Here is a 26041-nt window from a genome sequence, read left to right on the forward strand (position 1 = left end):
TATATGATTTGATTAGTGCTTAAATTGGTATGATAGTTGCTTAATTCCCGTTCCTAATATATTACCTCTAAACTGACGATTATTTTAAAGATAATTATCGATTTTTTTAAAGATATTTCTCATATATCTGCTTAACGAAGGAACGCTGAAGTGAATCAGTATAATACTAGCGACTATTTTCGAGTAGATGTAAAAATGACGTAGATGTAAATAAATAATCGTCGTTTAAGTAATTGGTTTATTTTAATACTCAATGTTTGTCTCTTAAAAATAAGGCGCCGGAAATAAAAACTTAATGTGAAGTTAGCCACTCGCTTTATATACTCGTATTGTTTGATTTTGTAGTGTTTATAAGAAAAAAAAATTATTTAATAAAATATATTTATTTAATAAATATATATATAAATTATAGTTTGCTAGCTAGTGTCAGTTTTTGAGAATCTAAATGGTATTCAGTTCGTAATAATCAATTTAAAAAAATTATATTATAATTTATATAAGATAATTAACGCGAAAATTAGGACTAAATAGGACGTTTCAACAAAACTTACTGAATATTCCATTATTGTTAATGACAATGTCATGTATAATTCAACGTGTTAAAATTTGATTACATTTTCATCGCTCACTATAGAGTGATGAAATATATATATATATATATATATATATATATATATATATATATATATATATATATATATATATATATATATTATAGTTTGCTAGCTAGTGTCAGTTTTTGAGATCTAAATGGTATTCTGTTCGTAATAATCAATTCAAAAAATTATATTACAATTTATATAAGATAATTAACGCGAAAATTAGTGGACTAAATAGGACGTTTTTCTCACAACAAAACTTACTGAATATTCCATTATTGTTAATGACAATGTCATGTATAATTCAACGTGTTAAAATTTGATTACATTTTCATCGCTCACTATAGAGTTTGAGTAAATTCAAAATAGATTCAGTGGATAAAAATTATTGTATTATTATTTTTCATCAAAATCATATATATTATAATATTATATATAATAAAAAGTGAAACTTAATAACAAAACTTTATTTAAGTATTCGATAGGTTATAAAATACATTAGGTCATAAGTTGAAAATCTAGAAAAATTAAAATAGTAAATACTCAAATTTACTAGTAATGTAAATTAGAAAATCATGCTCATTTACTTCATAAGTGGTGCGAGAATTACACAATAACATCAATTAATATAAGATAATCGTTAATATTTAGGGAAATTTAGTAAGCGTTCTTATTAAAACAACTACTACACATGTAAAGATAATTTAAAGTAAATATTTAATTAAACCACAGGTAATATATTTTCCACTATATAACATCAGGCAATTAAGATAATATAAAATAAATACTCAACTTCTCAATATTGTGAAGAATTGGTACAGATAACATATTGATATTAGTTTTCCTGGAAATCAAATAAGAAACTTGAAGAGAAACTACTCTAATTGCATATATTTCAGTTTATCATAATAATATCATTGTTCATTAATGAATTATTAGTATATTAAATTATCAAAAACAACATTTATAACATGAATGCGCAAATACATATTTATTGAAGCTTCAAAAACAACCATATCGATTGAAACTGACATTTTAACTGATTTCGTTAATGACAAATAGAGTGTCCAAAATGTACCCAATGTTTGTTTTTTTAATTTTAATTTTATTGACATGTGGATGCATTTGTTTTTCGACAAACTCGAAACTTTAAATTTCGACGATTCACAAATATATCGATATAAAAATGAGCATCGCCCCTCTTAAGATGATCAATGATGCCGTCAGTGAATTATTTTTCGTTAGGTTAGGTTGGGTATTAGGTTTGCGTTTTTATGTCAGTTGTGAGTATCTGGAATTTTCATTGATGTGTCCATCACAGTTTCGCTGTTAATATGTGAATAGCTTGTTGCTGCACTGACAATAGGTTTAGTCCTCATCACTGTTGATGAAGTTAGTCAATATTCCAAACATGTTCTGTACGACAATATTAATTTTCAAATATTGTTAACGATTATTCTGTATTAATTTAACACCTTTACAAAACAATTAATGTTAACACCTTTCATGATTCAACAAGATAACAGAAGGATGTCAACAACAAATAGAAATGTATTTACTCTGCTAACTGTCTTTATAGCTTAATTAAGGGATGATAAATATTAATAAATAAGTGCATGAGAAAATTGCGAATTATATTTATCGAAACTAGATCTGCTATTAATTTGTAAATTCCTGTTTTTATTTCTATTTATGCTTGTTCATGTTTTAGACCACATTTATTATTACTTACTTATAACCATTTGCTAAAAAAACCCTCTTTACAAATTCCATGTTTTTGATATTCATCTATATAAAATAACAGTATTTTTAAGCGTTTAAGTATGTACAGACTCCGTTCAGAGAATGCTCAATATTGCATTTTGATATATTTCATGAATAAAATATTTAAAAGTGGTGATTTTGATGTTAATTGCAAAGAACGGCCTGAAGAAAAAGTTCAAAAAATTCAAAAGTCCGGTTTAAAATTTTCCAGGAACTTAGCTTGATACTTGATAAATCGACTGCCTACATGTAATGGGAAAGATCTGACTGAAATTGATCTGACTGACTGAAATTGGCATTTTCTGCTGTTTCCTTATTGCGATTTCATTGCTTGCCAGAGTTTTCTGTGGCGTTTTCTGACAGGCGATAACAGGTGGATCTACTACGACAATTTCAATCACATCTGCAGGGTGTAGTGTATTAGGAGTTTTTAACAGATCAATTGAAAAGGCTCCGGCAACCATAGTAAAACACATTTTTTAGCAAAATTAGTTTTTTTTATTCAGCATAATTCCCTTTAAGGGTGATACACTGATTATAGCAACCATCCAACTTGTCGATACCATTTTTATAGTACGATTTGTCCTTTGCTTCAAAATAAGCCTCAGTTTCGTTCATCGGCCTTCATTCGACGAAAATTTCTTCCCAGCGAGCATTCTTTTGAGATCTGAGAACAGGAGATTGTCGCTGGCGCCCAGATCTTTAGAATACGGTGGATCAGGAAGCAATTCGAAGCCCAATTCATGGATTTTGCCATCGTTTTCACTTACTTGTGTCAGTGCATTGTCTTGGTAAAGCAGCACATTCTTTTTCTTCAAATGCGACCGTTTTGGGCGATTTCGTCCTTCAAACGGTCCAATAACGTTATGTAACTGTCGCTGTTGATGGATCTTCCTTTTTCAAGGTAGTCAATGAAAATTATTCCATGAGCATCTCAAAATACAGACGCCATAACCTTGCTAGCCGACTGTTTGTGTCCAGTTGACTGTTGTGTCGATTGGACTTCGGAGTGAAATGATGGAGCCATGTTACATCCATTGTCACATATCGACGCAAAGACTCGGGTTTACTACGCTTGATCATCTTGAAACACAGCTCCAAATCATCAACTCGTCGTTATTTTTGGTCAAAAGTGAGCTCGCGCGGCACCCACTTTGCACAGAGCTTTCTCATACCGAAATATTCGTGAATGATATGATGTACACGTTCAGTTGATATTTTTAGAGTGTCTGCTATCTCATTCAATTTTAATTTATGGTCATTCAAAATCATTTTGTGGATTTTTTAAATGTTTTCGTCGGTAACAACCTCTTTTGGGCGTCTACTGCGTTCACCGTCTTCGGTGGTCATTTCATCACCTCTAAACTAGCATACAAATCCTTGATGGTTGATTTTCCTGGGGCAGTGTCCGGAAACTCGGCATCAAGCCAAGTTTTTGCTTCAACTGCATTTTCCCTTCAAAAAGCAATATTTTATCAACACTCGAAATTCTTTTTATCCATTTTTCACAGGAACAAATGTCGCTTCATCCAAATTGCTATAATTAACAAAGTAATGATCCGACAGCTGTCAAATTTATACATGCATCTTTTGAGGGTTAGGGCTAACTAAAAAACATATAGATTTAGTTATAGTAGCGCCATACATGTGTCAGGCCGGGGACTGACACATAGAATTTTTAAATTGACCTGTTAGTTGACCCTTCTGAAGTACGAAAATTGATCGATGATCGAGTCGGTGCTAATCTAACATCGTTCTTTCAACACGACATGTGACCAAAATGGTGTAGAAAGTGATTCAATAACGAAATATTTCGATTAATATCTATTGCATCAATCTTTCTCGATAAAAGCCTTTTTAACGCAAAAAAATTGATCGGAATACATACAGATATTTAATATTAATATAACTAACACAAAAATAAATAATAACTTTTTTCAGGGCACCGAACTTGAAGACTGCCACACCACAAACCAGAACACAGCTCAAACTTCAACTGATGCGCGACCAGGCTATCATGGAACAACAACGGCAAGCTATTCAAGCACAAAGACAACAACAAGACAAAGATAACCACAAGGTAGCTACACCGGTTAAAGTGCCGATACAAAACCTCGCGCTTGATGTACCTCCTCAAGTGCTCGAAGTCCAAACGAAACTAGAAAACCCAACGCGATATCACGTGATGCAAAAACAGAAAAACCAAGTGAAACAGTATCTGAGTGAATCATTTCAAGGCCCTTATCATCCGGCATTCATGCCTGATTATCAAAAGATGATGGTGAATAAGCAGACACATAGTGCGCCCTCTAATGGCGCGCAGACGTTACCTCAGCAACCACCTCAAACAATGTCCAATAATTTGATGACAACCCAAACGCAATCTCTCGGTCCACAAGTTTCTCCAAAGTATGATATAGCATCCATGTCACCCGCTCTTAGTTCTGGAGCTACCAGTGCTTCAGAGGTAAGTATTTTGAATATATAATATTAAGTTTTGAATTAAACAAAATATAAGGGATCCAACTCAAACATTCTGAATCACCAACTTTGTTATTAAGATTTCGTCGGTTCGAATATTATTCAGACATTAATGAGCTTATGTTTGACTATAAATGAAATAAACTAATAAGACTAACATAACGATATGTTACTCAGTCTCACCAACAAGAAGTAATTCCTATATTAAGCTGAGTCTTCTGACATGATCTCTAACCAAAAAATTGTAGTGATTGCATAACTAATACTAATAGAATATTTTAAAATTTGAATCATCAAAAAAAATTAAATGATAAAGTTTAATTAAACTATTATAACTAACATTATTCAACCTTGAACTAAAAAAGTATTTACCAAATCTATTTAAATATATAGTTAATGAAAATTATTTGAAAAAAAAAGAAAAGTTGCTGACTTCTTTTCTTTATTATTATTTCATTAATGTTATGACGTTATTTTAACGTTAATAGTAAGTATATTATGTTTTATTTATTATAATTATTTTATATAATTATTTTTATTGATTTTCAATATTAAATTACTTAGCTAATGAAGCAATGAGAATAATATTTTATATAAATATTTATTCTACGAATGGTTTTTTCTGTCGTTATTATTTATTTGTTTTGAATGTGTCTATATTGTTTATATATATTTTCATTATGACTTTTTACTAATGGGTTTGGAAAAAAAGATACTAAAATCTGAAATCGATAAGTTTGTAGAATTGCAAAGTTATCTTATCAATGATTCTAATGAAACAGAGAATAAATTCTATTAATAATTTTTGTCGGACCAGGAATCAAGCATCATGATTGGTGCTCAGGACTTACTTTACCGTTATTCTGTCTACATCCTGTCTGTTCTTCTCGGCTTGTCTCTTTTCGAGCTCTTTGAAGTCTTGTTTCTATGATTTTCATAAACACTTTTCCCGCAATCCATAGGAGACTATAGGAGGGTATAGGAACAATTATTGCGTTCTTTCATGCTGACGGTACTCTGTCTTCGATAGCCAAATTTGTACATCAAGTGTTTGAACTAATATTTACCCATCGGATTAGATCATTTTTGTTGTCATTATGAAATGGAGTTTTGGATTATTTGCTGGTCGATTCGTTCAATCCAGTAATGGGTCGTGATTGCAGTGCTACATGAGGCATCGTATGGCTTTACGAAGAAGGTTCCAGTAACTTTTTAAATATTGTCGTTGGTAGATTTTTTAATGATCTGAGGCACTAGCCCACTATAATGGTTGATGGTCTTGATTGAATTGTGATATTTGTTATAAACTCCTCAAAATTAATTCAGTGTCCTAATATATAAATTCTGTTTTGATACACTTGGAAGGTAGATTCACTCAAGCAAATTTAACGAATAGATTAAGTACTATCGCTAAATGAGGAATCAAGACATTGCACATAAAAAAAACAAGAATTATGATCATGAAAAAAGAAATATCAGCAGCTAAAAAAACAGCTAAAACAACTATAAGCAATTGTTAATAATTGTGAAAATGGTCAAAAGATTTCTCCCTGATTGTCTGCCCAGGATTTATGAAGATGACAAAGTTTTTATATATTGCTATCGTGTCTATAATGAGTCTTTAATTTACACCATTAAACATCACTGTTTATATTGTTTGACATTAATATTGTTGTTTAGTTTGGTTTCACTATTACTTGGTTGCCGGGATGTGGGTTGTCGACTAAAATATCGATATATTTAAAATTAAGTAAAAAAATGCACAGAACCTTTAAAATTAAGTTCTAATTTTAAAGGTTTATTATAAATAATTAAAACGTTTAAGCAATATTTTTAGTTAAAAAAATGTCGAAAAATATCCGCCAAAACTATAAATATTTTCATTTTTATTTTGTTCCTAACTGAAATCTTCTGATATTTTTGACCGAATAATTATAATTAATATAATTCCTTAGATTTTAGCAGTTATACGAAATAATTAAGATGAAAGAGAAACAAATAGTCTGTTATGAAAAACGTTTGTGTAGAACTAATTTCATTAACAGGTGTAAGTATAAACAAAAGCTTTCATGTTAAATGGCCATGGCTGTTTTATGATTATACGGTATGCGGGTAATAAATTTATTTAATATATCAAGCAGTTTCCGTTCTTGATGTTCCTTTATTTTAGACCAGATTTAGTAATATTTCATCATTAATTCTAAAACCAATATTCGATTGTTTAATCTATAACTATAAAACGTGGTAAAAGAATTATTGTAGTCATTTTTAAATATATATTGTACATTAATAACTTCAACGGGTTAGATATAAATTCTTACGTCATTAGCACTAGTCACATTTCGGTTTTCTACGTTTATCTATACACATAGTTAAAATAGACTATAATTATCTGCGTTAATTGTTATGCTCGTTTGCGAGTACTGATATGGATTGATTCCTGTGCTAATTTGAACATTTAAAGTAAAAATTACGCTTCATTTTTTAAAAATTATTTCTCGTATTATTGTTAATTTAAATTCTTATGAGAATTGCACTATTTTAAAGTTTAAACATATTTTGTTATATTTGCTTTTTTTCTGTTAAGTTTGTTAACAAATCCTTGTTCTTATACATCTATATTAATTTCAATTATTATTGTGAATTATTTTTTGTCATCTTTATAACAATATATAAATATATATATTTGTAGCTATTTTTGGGCACGTATATGTTATATTTTACATAACATAACACATAATACATTTTTGTCGCCCAGTTATTCATATATCTGCTTTTGTTTTGATTATTTACGACTTTTGTTATTTTTATTGCTTCAAATATATTTATATTAATTATTTGGTATTGTACGTGTTATAATAACCAAGGACTTTATTTTTATTGTTTCTGATTCACCATAATATTTCCCCATTTTTATAATGTTATGTTTTTATTTATTATATTATTACTACATTTATATATATATATATATATATATATATATATATATATATATATATATATATATATATATATATATATATATATAAATGAGTCACTTTCTGGTTATTCTAATGAAATTCACCTAAAATTCCGTTTCGATAAGAACGCCAACTTTTTCGATATTGGTATGGAACTAGTCATTATTCATAAAACTGTTTTAGTTCGTTAAATGAAGAGTGGCACAGTTACGAAAGCTTGGATGTACTCACCGTATAGTTCAGACATATCACCCTCTAACAATGACTTGTTCTGCAATATACTCTTAAAATAATTAAATTCTCGATAGCTATCTGTGGATACCATAGATCACTCTGAAAAATAACGAAACATAATCTGTAGTAATGGACCAATTTTTGGTGTAAATGAATAAATTTACACATTATTACAGAAAAGAATTGAATTTTGCTAAAATTGCTACGACAAAGAGTGTTAAAAATAAAAGTTGTTAGTTGTTTTTTCACATATTGTTCATTTTTCTTTCCTTTGTGTTTTTGATAAGCCACGGAATTGTTGATTCGTCAATTTTTAACAGATCCACAAGATTTTTTTGATGTACTTGGGCATCTAACAATGAAAAGTAATAAATTCTTTTTAGTATTTTTTTTTAAATTTTCTCTTTTTAGTGTTAGATATTTACTTATTAAATTATGCAGTTAGTTTATTAACTATTACAATGGATGCCCAAATCAAAGAAAGTACAGCCCGTATGAGGACAAATATGAATAAAGCAACAATTACTGAAAATAAGGAATGTTTTAGGCCCAGGGCTTCGCTACCTAGTCTAGGTGATTTAACAAATGTTCCAATCAAACTAGAATAAAAAGGTTGCTGCCCTGTTGGGAATCGAATCCACGACCTCCGCGTCTGAACTCAACGTTCTAATCATCACATCATAGAAACAGTTGTGTTTAATGTTTCTACGGCGTCTTATATGGTATTATTGGTGCTTAAACTGGTATGATAGTTGCTTAATTCCCGTTCCTAATATGTTACATCTAAACTGACGATTATTTTAAAGATAATTATCGATTTTTAAAAGATATTTCTCATATATCTGCTTAACGAAGGAACGCTGAAGTGAATCAGTATAATACTAGCGACTATTTTCGAGTAGATGCAGAAATGACGTAGATGTAAATAAATAATCGTCGTTTAAGTAATTGGTTTATTTTAATACTCAACGTTTGTCTGTTAAAACTAAGGCGCCGGAAAGAAAAACTTAATGTGAAGTTAGCCACTCGCTTTATGTACTCGTATTGTTTGATTTTGTAGTGTTTATTAGAAAATAATATTATTTAATAAAATACTATAATTTGATGGGCAATACATTATTTACACAACATTTTGTTTTACATTTTTTGTAAAATTATATTTTAACGTCAGTTTACCAATTACTATGTAGCACTAATTATATTCTATATTGTTTTATATTTATATTTATTTGTATGTTAATATTTATTCGTATTGTTCTAATCTTTTGGTTCGAATGAATATAAAAATGTATGAAAGCCCCGTTTTAAGAAAATTAATGAATCCATATGCGGATTGTTCGGCCTTATTCGCCAGATTTAGCTCCCTTTGAGTAATCTCACTCTTCCAAAAAATGTTTCATGGAAAACAATTTTCATCCACCACCACTAGAAACTACAGAAACCACTATACTGTATAGGGAAAGTATATATACGTTGAGGGATATTACAAGAAAAATAAATGATTTTTATTTAGTCTGCGAAGACTGTATTTCTACGATCTTATTGAACGACTCGATATAGTAACTTACGTCGATATCGATATTAAACCAGAATAGTAAGCAACATAACGAAACTGAAGATACCAGGTTATGATCGTGATAGTTCCTTGTCAGATTTTAGATTCGTGTTTATAGATATAACAATTTCTTTTTTTTTGAATTTAGAGAACTTTTAAATCCAATTTATTCATATAAATTTCGATATGTACCATTTTAATGAATGACCTTTTGCCATTTTTCCTGTGAAATATTAAATTATATATCAATGATTCACCTCAACCTTTTGGAACTCAGCTTTGCACAATTAAAGCGGTTTTTCGCAAACCGAAACAAATGGTAATCGGATGGAACAAGGCCAAAGCCTATAGCGAATATATAAACACTTATCAGTTGTACTTTCGCTATTTTTGCAGAACCACTGAAGATGTATATTCCTCTTGGCCAATTCTGGTCTGGGTTTTTGGGTTTTTTATTACTTGCCTCAATCGTATTCACTATTGGGTAGAGGTACTTAATGGTATGACCAGTTTCAAGCGGTTAATTTTGTACAATTTCTTTCCAATCTCATCAAAAACTTAGCATCGCCTTTGACATCAATGTGGGCTTTGCAACAGTTTACGAAGCTTCTCCAGGTCACTTCCACCACGGTACTTTTTGCACATTATCATTATCAAGGTCAACGTTTCATCCTCGTAATCATTTCTTTAAAAACGATGTGATTTCGTTCCCTTTAAGCAGCAATTCACACATGGAAACTGTGTCCATACTCCATAAATTCCATAGTCTATTAATTCGTTTGGAATCGGAGTATCGATCTTCTTTTGGTAAACTTTTGGTATATGTAAGCAGCAAAACTAACGTTGAGAACTATCGACAGGTTTAGTAATTGACTACTTATTACTATCGACTATTTTCAGTCGCTATTTTCGGTCCAACTAGTTTCATTCTATTGGTTTTTAACGTTTTGGCTGTGCCGTCCTAGCCGCAACATTGAATATAATGTGCCGAGTTTATGCTTATATAGATTTATCTGTAATATATGTGATTTTATGTTTTGTTTTTGGTACGATTGCAAATAACAATATATTGTGCATTAATATAGCAGCATTGTGGAACTCGAAATTGTAGAACGAAAAAGGACCAAAATTTTGATTCATAATTAGTAAAACAATTTATGTTATCTTGACAACTGTTAGATCTTTTTTTGTTTACTTTTATTAGATTATATCATTGTTATTTTCCAAATATTTAAATACGATGAAACATATTTGGAATCATTATACCATTCCTTTATTCACATTGCCACTAGCCAGTTTAAAATTATTTAAAATGAACTGATCTATACAGACAGAGAAACAAACAACTATCTCCGTCCTTGCCTCCCTCAAAGTTAATAGGAGAATTCTCCGTTTGTTATCAGTAGAAAAAGAGTCGATGCGTGCATTTGATTGAAATAGTAATTACTATTTTTAGTCGCTGCTGGTTTTTTGACTATCAAATAGTTCGACTTTCTTGCAACTATCAACTGTTTCGACTGATTTCAGTCGATAGTTTCTAACGCTATTCAAAACTGTTTTATGGCCAATATTTGTGTTGTCAGATATTGAAGTATGTCTGCCTACCTTGATATTTTAAAGAATTTTATCAATCTTTTCAAGGATCAACGAATTTCACCTTTAACATCGAAATTTCTACTGAAAAAACGAATCGCACCCTGGTGTTTACTTGAACACTAATCATCACACAAGTTTTGATGAGTCCATGCTGCATATTTCACTTTTTGGAAATAAAAAACCAAAATAGGACAAATACCTTCTGGAACCTTCATTGTCAAACCGCAATACTACTGACTAAATAAAGGAATATCTATATGTGTACATGGTTTGATTGAATAAGTATTACTAAAGATATTACCTTCTGGAACCTTCATTTTCAAAACGCAATACTATTGACTAAATAAAAGAATATCTATATACGTACATGGTTTGATTGGATAAGTATTACTAAAGATATATACTAGTTAACACTAGTCAACTTCGGAGGCGAAGAGTTCCGAGTAGAGAGCCGATAAGAGCCTCCTCTTTGCCATCCAAGGTATATTTGGACTGGACACACCTGTCTTAGCTCTTTCTAGTCAATGAATACATAGGGGTTTACTTGGTACTCGATTTTTTATAGGCGTGAATATTCATAGTATACCCATGGTTGTTTATTTGTAGCTTCTGGGTCAATTATATTTCGATGTGTACAAAATTGGCTAAGTAATTAACTCCTTCGAGTTATTCTGTATGTTCTCGTATTTTACATCAATGTGTTTAATTGATTTCATGATTCAGTGTAGTTTAATTGATTACTGAACCAAATGACAAGTGATATCAAACTCTGCAAACAGTAAAAATTTATATAGAGCACAAAATATAGTTTGTCATAAGCACTGATGTTTTATTACATATTTAACTAACAGTTATAAGACCAATACTAATTATTATAGCCTTTAGACTTGATAGTTCTGACTTTATCAACATGACTTCTGAGCTCTATAAAATTTGAAATAAATTTAATTCATTTTAAAATAATGAACAATATCGTTTAAGCAAAGGACTGGTATACTATATTTAGATATTAGCATCAACACCGATGATGCAATTCAGATGATAGTGTCTTATTTAAACATATACCTGATAAGATTATTACTGCTACATAAATCTTTATTATTATTGTGATTTTAGTTAATTAATCTTGATCACGCGCTTAATTATTGATAATTTTATCTCACTGCATAATAATAATTTTATTATAATGCATTTCTCTGTACTTAACAAAATATAAAATATATTTTTATTTAACATATTAATTAACTCGTACAATTACTAATAACTAGGACATCACCTTAATTTGTTCTTTTTTATGATTCTTTATAAAATCACGATAGCTATACTTACAATAATTAAACTGAGGATATTTTACACTGTTGCTTAGTTGAATCTTGTTTTGGTGATAGTGTAACCCTATTGAAGATTATTGTAGTAGTAAGAAGACCCTTAATCTCATGTTTAGAATAGAAATATAAGCCCAAGTTACATACATAGTGATCAAACCATTTGATCAAAATAATTTTGGCCAAATTAATTTACCTGAAATTTTTTGAAGGCTGGGGATGAAGAATGGATACCATTTTTACGGAATCAAAACTAATCTCACACTATAATCAGGCGCTCGAATAAATGCTGAAATTGGGGAATTAATGCACAACAATTCAAGACAAAACAAACTTATTTATAACAAAAGTATTATAACCAATGGTTTGATAACTGAAAACAAAAGCAAAACAAGGTGAACAAATTAAATAATCAATATAGGACATCAAATACACTAAGCTGTATAATAGACGCTAATAATGATAAATAATAAAAGCCTTTTCAAAAATATCAGAATCTTTAGATCATATTTTTTCTACCAATTTTTCATTATCATAGATATTAGGATCTTGGTTTATTCTTCGACTAGCTATTCTGTTTTATTCATTTATAATTTATACTAATTTATATATGTATATGTACGATACCATCAATGCAATATGTTAATGTTAAATGTCAAATATCTATTGAGTGTTTAGCAGTCAACTTGTTGAAAGCTTTTTACATTCTTGATAGCTAAAAATATTGTGTCAATATTGAACCAGCAACTATTAACGAAAAAAACAAACAACAAAAGAATATGGTTTCTTAGCTTTTAACGCAATTATACCCACATATAACTAGCGTAACAAACAAACAAATGTAGGACATATTCTATATTCAATACGTTCTGATTTCATTCCAAAAAAATCACTCAAACAAACGAGAGAATACCCACCGTATTAGCATATCATTTTTTTCCTTATAGAAAACCTTGAATTTTTCTATAGGTTGTAAATCAATCAGGTATGGTTGATAATATGGAAAAAAAAGAAAAATTATTTTTACCTTCACCATTATATCATTCTTTACATTTTAACATTAATAGTTTTGTTTTTCGATAATTAAAATATTATTGAATCCTGCGTTTTAGATTAGTTCTAATAAACGCTTACGGTAGATCCATTTGCATTTAATGGATATGATGAATCATCGATGAAGAAGCATTTTTTTCCATTCTAGGTTTTGGATAATTGTAAGGATTCTTTAAACCCTTATCATTGTTAAACGAAAGTTTTACATTTAGTTTTTGTTCGTTGTACTTAACGGAGCTAAAATATTTACCAGTACAAAATCTATTTTAGCAGCAATTTGCTTTAATATGTTATAATGTATATAATATCCTGTGTTGCCTTATGACATCACAACGACATATTAGCGTCATCTTTCGGTGAAGATCAAAAACACCATTATTTTCAGTATTTTTATTCTAAAATCGATTTAAATTTCTTGATATTTATTATGAAAGTTAATAGAGTCCATAGATATTAATTTAATGACAAATAATAATAACTAATTATTATCTATTTAAAAAAAATGTGTTCGCGTTTAAGTACTTAGAATGAATCATATAACACGATAAATATAATTAAAAATTGAAGTTTGTTATGCTTGAAGCACCTATGCATATATAACTCGTGATAGTATAATATATAATCATAATTTAACTATGGGGTAATTATTTAATTAATATATAATTCAATATGAAAGTGACATGATACTTGATAAAATGGCGGAGGTGCCTGATCAAATTATGTCAACAATAACTAATTAGATCGTATTATATACAATTATTATAAATTATTGATAAAGGACGTCATGATGCCGTCGTTGCTATGTAACAAAAATATTTTACCAATGTTAATTTTTTATTTGCAAAATCTGTTAAATACAAGTCAAACTTTAATACAATAAAATGACGTAAATATACGTTTACAAATATGTCATAGCACTAATAAATTTATCAACAACTGTACGTACTATAGACGAGTTTTCCTCAATTACGAGTCACTTTTAAAGCTCGCGAAATATTAAAATGATGTATGACACATTTCAAGTGCTGCTCTTAATATATATTTAACAAGTTATTGAGTGCCCCCTGAGTTAACTGGTTAACATTTCCATTTTTACATTGTTATTTTTATTTCTTTCCTTTCATGGCCTACTAGATCCGTGATTGTATTTTACATGGATTTTTTATGTAAATGTTATTAAACCGTTAATGTTCTGTTTTAAAGGACATACACCTGATAATGAGCAAAATTTAAACACTCATTGATGTTTTCCCCACTCACAGTACGACCTCGGCAATTTGGACTAATTGAAATAATATTGAACCATTGAACAATTAATGTTACTGATTTATTGTCATCATTACATAGTATAAAACAAAGTCGCCTTTTCGGTCCCTATATCCCTATGTGCGCTTAAATCTTTAAAACTACGCAACGGATTTTGATGCGGTTTTTTTCAATAGATAGAGTGATTCAAGAGCAAGTTTTATATGTATAATACATGCATAATATACTAAGGCAACATTGCTAATTTTAGAGGTTTCTAACGTGATGTCGTAAATTAACCTATTTTTTTAGGCTTATTTAGCAATTAGCAAAAACGCTGCCTAACCCTACGAGTTAGATCAAATTAATGTACTACAGTATTGTACACCATAAAAAGGTCTACAAAAAAGTCCGCGATGGTATATGCTTATCTTTTAGGGATAACCCACATTAACCATTTTTATTGTTTACTTTTTACGTGAGAAAATGGCTTATTTACGAAGCTATTTTAAGCAATACGGCATTAATCCTTATCGAATTAAGTACCTTAAATACAGTGTGCAATTAATATAGATCAATATGGTTCCTTACAGCATGTAAATTAAACAAATATTTTCGGAGATATTACAAATTTAAAATTTGCGTTTAAAAATGTGTAATGTAATAAAAATTGTATGAATTTAGATATTCCAAAGATAGCAGGAAATCTTCATAGTAAGTATAGGGGAAGAGGAATTGTTTTACTCCAAATTTAATGCGTGCAGGCCAAGGGCAGTAATGAATGAACCAAAAATAATGGATCGATTTTAATCATGTTTTCATTGAGTGACATAGGCATATATATTTTATGCCCGTGCAAAGTCGGAGCGGGCCGCTATGTTTTTATATACAACGTTCATATTTTTTCTGTAGTGTATTTAATTTAGTATCAGCATTGCACCCGTGCGAAGCCGGGGCGGGTCGCTAGTGTAAAATAATTAAAGAAAGTGCATAAAAAAAATTAATCTCTAATAGATGTGTATCAACTAACATGTAATATATTTTGTTAGATAATTTATATAGTCTATTCAAAGTTTTTTTTAATAATGCTGCGTGGATATTTGTGACGTCGAAACATTACAATGTTGCCGCATCAACTCTGAGTTTTAGCTCAATTTGGGTTTGACATACAAGAAAATTCTAATCTAAATAAAATAATTGAACAAAAATGTTATCAAATATAATTTATTTTAACATTATAGTACATCTAATACATATATTATCGAAGGATTTAAAACTACAATTAAGAACACGGGTATAATAGTTTGTCGGTTAGATTTGTTTTGTTTACATTGAACTCTTTTCCACATCATCCATGAGGTAGAACTTCTAGGCGCTTTCTTTTTTTATGTAGTGTTATCCCCCTGGAGGCCTAATCAACAACTGTATATCTGAGAAACGTATTTTACTTTCATTCGAGAGCATATTTACTTTTTACGTTTAGTTCTTGTTTCCTTCGATGGTGTGTTTACTTGTCAAGTCATCTTGGTGCCACAGTATTTTTACTTCTTCTGCTCCTACCTGTGTACACCATTCTTGATAAAATTAATCTAAATCTAAACCAAAGGTATTATGGTTGACAATGCTTCCTTCCACATATCCAAACAGTTTTTGATGGAATATCCTTCTCAATCAGCAATATATTTGCAATTAACTATTAATAAATATAATGACCAACAAAACCCATTTGAATGCTATTGTAAATTTTACCTTTTTCCATCAATTTTTATTGTCTTTCTCCTTTTCTTGTTACTGTCTTGCCGAGAGTGCCACAATCAACCATTTTGAAATATTCAAGTTTCTTATATTATTTTATGCAATTAATTGAATTATTTTTAAGGTAATGTCTGGAAGTTCAATTTAAAATTTCATTTAAACCCTATACCCTGTAAGAGTATATGAAAGGATGTCTTACATCCCTCAAAAAGCTGCAGATCCTAATTCCTTTATGTATACTTTCCAGAGAGACAATTTTCTGTAAAATAATTTTATTAAATTATGTTTATATTGATAAAATGGTTTGTGTAGTTACTGTTCTTATACATTTCGTATATTTGGTCTCGAATAGAATTAATGTCAAGATTCGTCACCCACTTTGTATGTAGACGGATTTTCTTGGGTGAATCTAACGATTATTCTTCATTTTGTAAGCGATGTCACTCACAGTACCCACAGTAATAATTAGCACGGCAGCAACCCGCTAAAAAACATTTTCAATAAAATTGGAGGGACTTATATTATTTAACATCATCAATAATTACCTCTTGAACGGAATTCACCGGCAAAAAGGGGCCTCCGTTATCTCGTTCCTTTTCGAAATAACCTATTGCAGCCGCAATTAATTTGTGACCCTGAATATCTATTGTCTTCGGCATTTTCAAACGAAATAATATGATATATTACGGAATGACTTAAAATTTATCAAAATAAAGGGCTAAAATAATGTTTGCCGGTTTATAACCTGTAATAATTATAACTAATATTTTGAATAATTTAGTGTACATCTGATAACCGGACGGCGATCAGCTGTCAGACGTATGCAAAATTCTTGAAAACAATAGTGATAAGAGGTTTTAACTCTTACCTATAAATTATTGTGTCTCTATAATGAACTGTATTTTTTAGATATAGTATAATGTTAAAATAAATTATATTTGGTAACATTTTTGTTCAATTATTTTATTTAGATTAGAATTTTTTTGTATGTCAACGCCAAACTTAATTAAAACACAGAGTTGATGCCGCAACATTGTAATGTTTTAACGTCACAAATATCTACGCCGCGTTACTAAAAAAACTTTGAATATACTATATGTATTGAAATATTATATGAGTTAAATCTTCTTCAGCTATTTATATTTTTGGCTTTGACAGCACTAAGTGTTATAAGGCGCCATCTGACGTTCTAATTGGAATCTCGGCTTTGTTGAACATAACCTATGTACCAATTCTGAGAATATTAGCGCGATTTGTGTTATTTAAAGCAATTTGAAAAATCCACCTCCGCCAAAAATGTAATATCTGATGGAAATTTCCTGTCTTTATTTTTCATAACTTTCGACTTAGATTATTAAGACATTTCGGGGGTGAAAAGGGGAATATAAAAAAACAAATCGGCTGTGTTGGTCTTGTAAGACGAGTCAAACCTAACAAATGTTGTTTGAGAAACAGTAAAATTCTATTTCAGTAATCAATATTTAGTTTCCCAGTAGCTCAGAAAATAAAATTAGCAACCCCAGCAGCCAGTTTCTTAAACTACATGGCAAAACTTTTTTTAAACGAATTAAAAAATTCTTCGTTATGATGAATCATTCAATACAAGAATACTAGGTTGCTCAATGAGTTCACAGAAAAATTCGACTGTATTAATAACATATTTCATCAACCATAAAAGTTTTACCAACACTTTATATTGATTTACTATTATTTCTTTACAATCCATTGAAAGATAATCTGTCAATACATTTTTTACAATACCAGTGCAGTTAACATTTTTTTAATAAAAAAAGATGTGTTCAAAAAGATTTATTTGGCATTGGGCAGGTTTTTATGAAGGCTATTGGGTTGTTAAAGATCATTGATTGACCGACAGAGGTTTAAAAGAATACCAAAACAGTGAAATAGCGGTTTAGAATGAATTAGAAATAGTATTTCGTCACTTATATCTACCACCATGATCCTGAAAGAAACAAAAGAAATAAGGAGTGGTGTCAACTCAGCTCTTCAGTTCCAAAGCAAATTTATGTAAAACATTATTAGTGTCAGTGTTCTGAGACTCAATAGGATTTTTGTTCGTGCATTACCTCCAAACTGGTAAAATCATAAACACAATAATAGAATTCATAACTTGGAATGGGGTAACGATGACATAAATGTAGTGAATCTGAGGGTAAAATAGAGTCTAAAATTTTTAAAGTTTATTCTTGAATAAATGGGCATTGAAATTACTGCAAAAGGTGAAAATATCTAGGGTAATATATAAATGTATAGAGGTTTTAAAATTCTACATATCATTTATACCATCTACAAAGAATATCTAGTGGCGTATATATATATATTATATAAAGTAAATTTAGAAAAGTTACAAAAAAGATAATGCACCTACTTAAGAGATAAACATAGATAATATCTTTACACACATATATAAGTAGTAATTTATTACTTTTGATAAAAATAACGAACGCGTACACTAGAACAAAGTCCTAGTTCTAGAAGTTAAAAGCCAATATGAGAATATTTTCCGTTTTCAGTTCATAAATAACTCTAACGTCTAATAACTATTATTGAATAATTAGACCTTATATCAAACAGATATCATAATTAGTGGAAGCTCTCCATCCACCGCAGATATGAAAAAGTATAGTTGTAGTTACCAGATAATTATTACTTTGAGAGCATAAATCCACATTTCGATTTATCAATCGATTGAGATTTTTGATTCTTCTAAGCATTAAGGAATTAAGAACTGAATTAACTATATAAATAAACAATCAAAATATATACCTAACATATGGACTGAAAAGTCCCGGGCATAATAAAGAAATCGCGTTTATTTGCCTCAGAACAGACCTGTCATCAGTTGCTGTCAACACAGATGACCATAGTTTTGATTCCGAAGTGAAGTGATGGATCCATGTTTCGTCCATTGTTTATTACGTTTATACATGGTCAAATACTGCTCAGACTCATTAACACATTCTTGTTTTAGGCCAACAGTGAGCAAACACGGTACCCACTTTGAACAGTGTTTTTTCGTAGTCAAATTCTCGTGGAATATAAAACCAACACGTCCTTTTGATGTCTTTACGATGTTAGATAACTCACGCTAACTTCACTTTTCGCTCATTCAAAACGATTTTGTGGATTTTCTTAATGTTTTCTGGTGTTACCACCTCATTGGAACGTCCACTGCGTTTTGCATCATCGATGTCTCTACGATCATGTTTGAAGTTAACAAACCAACGTTTTATTATTGTTTCTGATGTAGCGGAGTCCTTATAACACTTTTCAAGTCATTGCATTGCTTGGACGGTATTTCTTTGATTGTTTCGAAAATAGCAAAAGTAGTGCCACTCTTAGCACAATAACTCACAAACTTATGAGTACAATATCATGAAATTTTAACAGCTTTCGTTTGAAGGTTAGTACTAAATGAAAAAAAAACTAACAAAAATGCGGCGAATTCAATAAAACTAACACTATCTATGTGTAAGACCTGGGACTTTTCAGTCCATGTGTTAGACTCATGTCAGATTTGTTATTCTCAAAGAGTAGGAATTTAATTGCTTGCACAGTTTCATAGAGTATACTTTCGGGTTTTAACATAAGGAAGAATTATTTGGAATTATCAAAAGCGCGCCCAGATAAAAACACGTTCCTTTATATATCACAATAATAATAGGGAAGTTACTGATTTATTTTGAATATATTCAAAATCATACATTTTAATGTCATTATCAATTAATAGTTTGGATAAATTATTATTGCCTTCTTCATATAACATAATTAGTTAGATTCAGAATAACAAAGTTTACTGAGGATGTATTATCAACAGTTTGTGCAAAGGAGTGAATACTTTTTGAAATTATTGACGTATATATTGTACCAAATGGATATCAAAACTAATTTCCCTGTCGTTTACTACACGTAATAGGTAAAATGATCTTTTTTTTTTATTAATTAGACTTTGTGAAGTATACGTAATGACGTAGTGTAAACATAATGTACAACGACTCATAACTTGAAAACGTTTGTAAAGTGGGATTACAAACGAATCTAACACAGATAACAACTAACGCAATTTCAATGATAAACGCATGCTAAACAATGAAAAATGAATTTGACATGAGGACAGTTATTATCCTCTCCACACAACTTTCATAGTCGATTATTTGTTTATTTTTATTATCATAGTAAACAATAAAACAAGCCATATTGTGGATTTTATCTCATTGTTATCATTGCGTTACGTCAAGACTGAGAACTATTGAGTAATAAAATGTTATCACTGTTAATTAATTCAAATTAATTTTTAATGTAATTATGTGATTTTAGTTCGCGTTTATCATAAAAAATAAACAGTATACTATAATAATTATGAATTTTACATAATTTGTTATCATCATCATTACCTGATGCTTGAAGTGTGAATATTACTTATGCAACACGTTGCTATTCAATAAACGAAATCATAATATGTTGCTAAACTTTAAAAATTGTTCGCTAATATTTTACTTTCCTAATTCAGACTATTCGTTGAGATAATACCATAAATAAATAAAATGTTATAGCTACTTTTGTTAGAAAATCTCTAGTACTTTTTTATGTTTATACATGATAGTGGTGTTAAGGAAAAATTCTATTCTCAAAAAAGTAGTTGCACCAAATTGTATAATCCATATATGTTATAGATACCTAAATTAAAATACACCTAATTGTTTATCAATTAGGTGAATACAATAAATAATTCCATGTGGATTATCAAAACAGGAGTGCACTGATAAACCTGCAAGATATAGCAAGATTGTCATGTGACTATGAGATCCAGTCACCTCTGAGCATTAGTATAACGAACATCAATAAGATATTGCATGAACATTTAGTTGTGAAAAAGATTTGTTCAAAAAGATACTTGTATCAATTCAGGTGGCAAGGTGTAAATAAATGGTCAAGAAATGCAATCGAAGTGCAACAAAAGCTGTGTGTAATATCTATACGAATCTTGGATATATGCGTGAGAGCCCCTAACAAAACAAAGTCTACTATATGGGACTTCCAAGACAAGCCAAATTTGATACAAGTGATTCATGGGCGAAGTACTTCGAAGCAAATGATAGCTACTTCTTAGGATTTACTGGACATGTAGCAATGGGGCCATTGAGCAACGTAGAGCGCTGAATTCTGAATGGTATAAAACCATTTGTTTACCAGAAGTGCTTCATGTAATATAAAAAAAAGCGGCAACGAAGGATCATTCTTCATTATGACAATGCAACCTTTCACACATTAGCTGATACAACGGCCTATTTAACCGGCAAAAGGTCGAACTGATGGACCATTCTCCATACAGCCACGATTTGGTACCAAATGATCTTTTTATTCTCACATATTAAAAATAAATTGTGTTTCCAATGCTTTTCGGCGCCGTTGCGTTAATGTATTTAAAAACCATGTTTTGGAAGTAGTTACCTCAATGGCGGAAAACGCACACAGTGGAAAAAACGTTAAAATATTGGTCAAAGCGCATGCAAAATTGCAAAAAGGAGAATACTTAAAAGAACACAATTTTCATTAATAAATTACTGTCTTTTTATTATTAAACTCAAAATAAAAATAGGAACTCTGGTAGCCTAAAAATAGAAAAATAGAACATTATTAATAAACTTGAATATAATAATAGTTATATTTTTATATAAGGATTAAAATGTTAAAACATAGAAAGACTGTGATATAAGGCGTGATATAAGAAACAAACAAACGTGCCAATATTTTTTACATCTGAGAATAATGTATTTGTTGAAAATTGCAATCTAGAGTATCAATAGTTCATTTTATTACAAGAAATAGACTAATACAACGTTTTAGAAAATGTAACTAAACCTATCTTAAGGATGAAAATACATCAATCAAACTAAAAATCTGAATTTTATCATAAACAGTTAGCTAAAAATTATTGGGTTTATAATCTAATTTTAGTTATGTAATATTTGGCTATAAAAATGTCTTGTATATAAATCTTACTTGACATACATTTAATTGTTTAATAGTTTCATTTATGGGATATTTAGTTAATTGCTCATTCTTTTTTTTAACATATCAGAATAAGATGAAGTAGAAATAATTATATTGGGACCAAAAAAAAATTCCTAGAAAAGAATAATTTCGAATGTAGAATCGAAATATAGAAGAAATGTAACAATGAAAAAAAAACAATAGGGAGTAAAATGTTTAGGCATGAGAAGCAACCACAGAAAAATTGCAAATTTACTAACAATGTGGATACCTACAAGAGAATGGAAAACGGCAGACCAAGCTTGAGATAGCTGGATAAGGCAGGTTTCACTTCATCCATTTTTTGTTGGAAATAGAAATAAGATTAAATAAGGAACACAATCTAATACCGGCTAGCATCTCTTAGAGTCTTAAACTGCAACATAATTAGATAGCGAAATAAAAACATAGATTCACTATAACATTTTACGAAAAATAAATTAAGAATTTTACGTCAAATAAGTTTGGAGGCCTTGCACTTAGTAGAACAGAAGGTTCCTTCATCTCATTTGAAACTTGTAAATGAACTTATCCATCTCATTACTGAATCATACTCAACCAGAATAATATATTCTAATAGTGGAAATAAGTGCAAACTCGCCTTTATTAAAAAAAAACAATTTTTTATATTAGAATTCTAGTTAGTGAACTTATACTTGATGGAAAATGAACAATCGATGTTATCAGGTAGATAAAACTTGATACATGAACTGTTATCTAAACATAAAAAATGCACTGTAGTATCACTGTATAACGCAGTTTATCGATATTATATGATGCCCATTAAGAGTGAATATGATTATTACTTCCTTATTCTTTCAAATAGATTTGATTATTTAATATATATTATATTTGATTTACTGTACAATTGATTGAATATGTTCAATGTGCAATCAAATGCTTTAATCATTTATATAATTTGGTAGTTATCACAATGCAACAACCAAATTATCAATGAAGCATGTATTATTATTATATTAATATTCATATAATGGGCCAATTACAAACAATATTACCTAAAGGTTTTAAATTATTTTCACAATCTCACCAAGTGTGTTGACAATTAAAATAAAAATGAAATTTTAGTTCTTGCCATATTTATATTAATATGGTTGTTGAGTTATTCATTAACACTTTAAGTGCATGTTATTTCTATATTAACAACTTACCGCGCTTGAGATTGAGGTATATATAACACATGGGCTGAAAAGTCCCGGGCCTAACATATAGATGGCGCCAGTTTTATTGTATTCGCCACTTTTTCAGTGAGTACTAACCTTAAAGAAGCTGTTAAAATTCGATGATATTCTACTCATAAGTTTGGGAGTTATTGTACTAAGAGTGACACTATTTTTGTTATTTTCGAAACAATGGATCAAAAGCAATTTCATGTTTTATTTTTACACTGCTTCTTGGTCGGAAAAGTACCGTTCAAGCGAAGCAATGGCTTGAAAAGTGTTATGAGGACTCCGCCCCATCAGAAACAATAATTTAACTGGCTGGTTTGCTGACTTAAAACGTGGTTGTAGGGACGCCGATAATGCAGAACGCAGTGCACGTCCAAATGAGTTGGTAATACCAGAAAAAATTCACAAAATCCTGTTGAATGATCGAAAAGTTGCGTGAGTTAGCTAACACCGTAAATATATCAAAAGAACGTGTTGGTTTTATATGTGACTATGAGAATGGTCTATTCAAAGTAGTTGCCGTGTTTGCTCATTGTTGGCCGAAATCAAATAACGTGCTGGTGATTCTGAACAGTGTTTGGAAATATTTAAACGTAACAAACCGGAATATTTCCGTCGATATGTCACAATGGATGAAACGTGGATCCATCACTTCACTCCGGAACCAAAACGATCGTCATCTGATTGAAGAACAACTAGTGAACCTCCTTTAAAGCACAACAATCGGCTGGAAAGGTTATGGCCTCGTTATTTTACGACGTGCGTGCTGTAATATTCAGCTATCATCTTGAAAAGGAAATACCATCAACAGTAAATATTATATACCGTTGCTGGAGCGTTTGCAATTAAACGATCGCATATGGCAAAGAAAAAAAAGTTGTTTCATCAAGACAATGCGCCGTGTCACAAGTCAATCAAAACAATGGCAAAACTACATAAATTGAACTTGTTCCCACATCCATCGTATTCACCAGATTTGGCTCCCAGCGACTACTGGCTCTTTGCAGACCTCAAAAATATGCTCACCGGTAAGAAGTCTCGAATGAAGAGCTCATCGCTGAAACTGAGGCCTATTTTGAGGCAAAAGATAAATTGTTCTACAAAAGTGGTATTGAAATGTTAGAGCGGCGCTGAAATTATTGTGTGGCTCTAGATGGAGATTACGTTGATGAATAAAGCCAATTTTGAACTAAAGTGCGTTTTCTTTGTTATGCCTGGGACTTACTACTTATTACTCTCGAACATTGTTGGGATATACGAACTCACATTCAAAATGAAAACGGTAGTAATTTTATGGGATTTTTTTTGTAGCCTTTTTAAAATTATTGACATTTTTATTTCATTAGGATGATGCAGCTGCCACATCAACCGTCAGCCAAGTTATTCTGTTATCAGCCTTTTTGCAGACATAGAGAGTATCTTAAGGACGAATATATTCTTTGAGTAATACATAAGCAATTAATGCACTTAATTAAAATATAGATCAAGATATTCGTTCTAATTAATAGAAAAACCTTCAAATATTCGACAATATACTGTATAGTTGGATACCAAAATAAGCTTAGCGAAAGCCATTTCACCTCAGTAGCCACTTAAGTAGCAATAACTATAAGATGTCGCTATATATGATCTGTTTTATATTACAATCAAACTATTCCTTACCTATATTCATGTCAAAACTTTCTTAGTATGCTTTATTTATTTTATATCTCTTTGCTGAAGTTCAAATAGCGTTTTTCTCAATTCCAAACGTTGGAATTACAAGCTAATTGTACAAATTTCCACTCTTTTTATTAAATTCAAAAAAGGTAAAAATAATAATTATAGATGAATATTGATTTGGACATTTTAAGTTAATTAAATACACTAAAATAACAAATTGTAAAGAAGAAGAAGCTGTAATCGAATAAGTAAAATTGTTACGTAAAATTATAGACTAAACAACAAAGTAATTGTCAACATAATAATGTTCGACCACACACTGCAAAATCTATGAGAACATATATGGAAACGCCTAACTGGGAAGTATTTTCTTACCCACCGTATTCAACAGACATTGCCTTCTCTGATTATCGCTTGTTCTCATCAATTTATTGATTGATATAATATTTTAAAATGAAACAATATTACAAAATAAAGCTAAAATTAAAAAAGAAGAATAAAAAGAAATGGTAATAAAATGTCAACAAAACACATATCACCACTTCACTTGCCTCCTAAACACAGCCCTATT

The 26041-nt window shown here is 30.0% G+C and overlaps 1 protein-coding gene across 1 annotated transcript in view; it reads left to right on the top strand.

The window, feature by feature from the left end:
- Mitf (transcription factor Mitf) overlaps positions 1–26041 on the top strand; it is a 160029-nt gene that overhangs the window by 44596 nt on the left and 89392 nt on the right. The window contains exon 2 of the mRNA XM_076404910.1: positions 4305–4830. Coding sequence (XP_076261025.1) covers positions 4305–4830 — 526 coding nt within the window. The remainder of the gene's footprint in view (positions 1–4304; positions 4831–26041) is intronic.

This window comes from Rhynchophorus ferrugineus, unplaced genomic scaffold (genome assembly GCF_030347505.1).
Source record: "Rhynchophorus ferrugineus isolate W39M unplaced genomic scaffold, kcgeb_rfMv2 rfM5, whole genome shotgun sequence".
Taxonomy (NCBI): Eukaryota; Metazoa; Arthropoda; class Insecta; order Coleoptera; family Curculionidae; genus Rhynchophorus; species Rhynchophorus ferrugineus.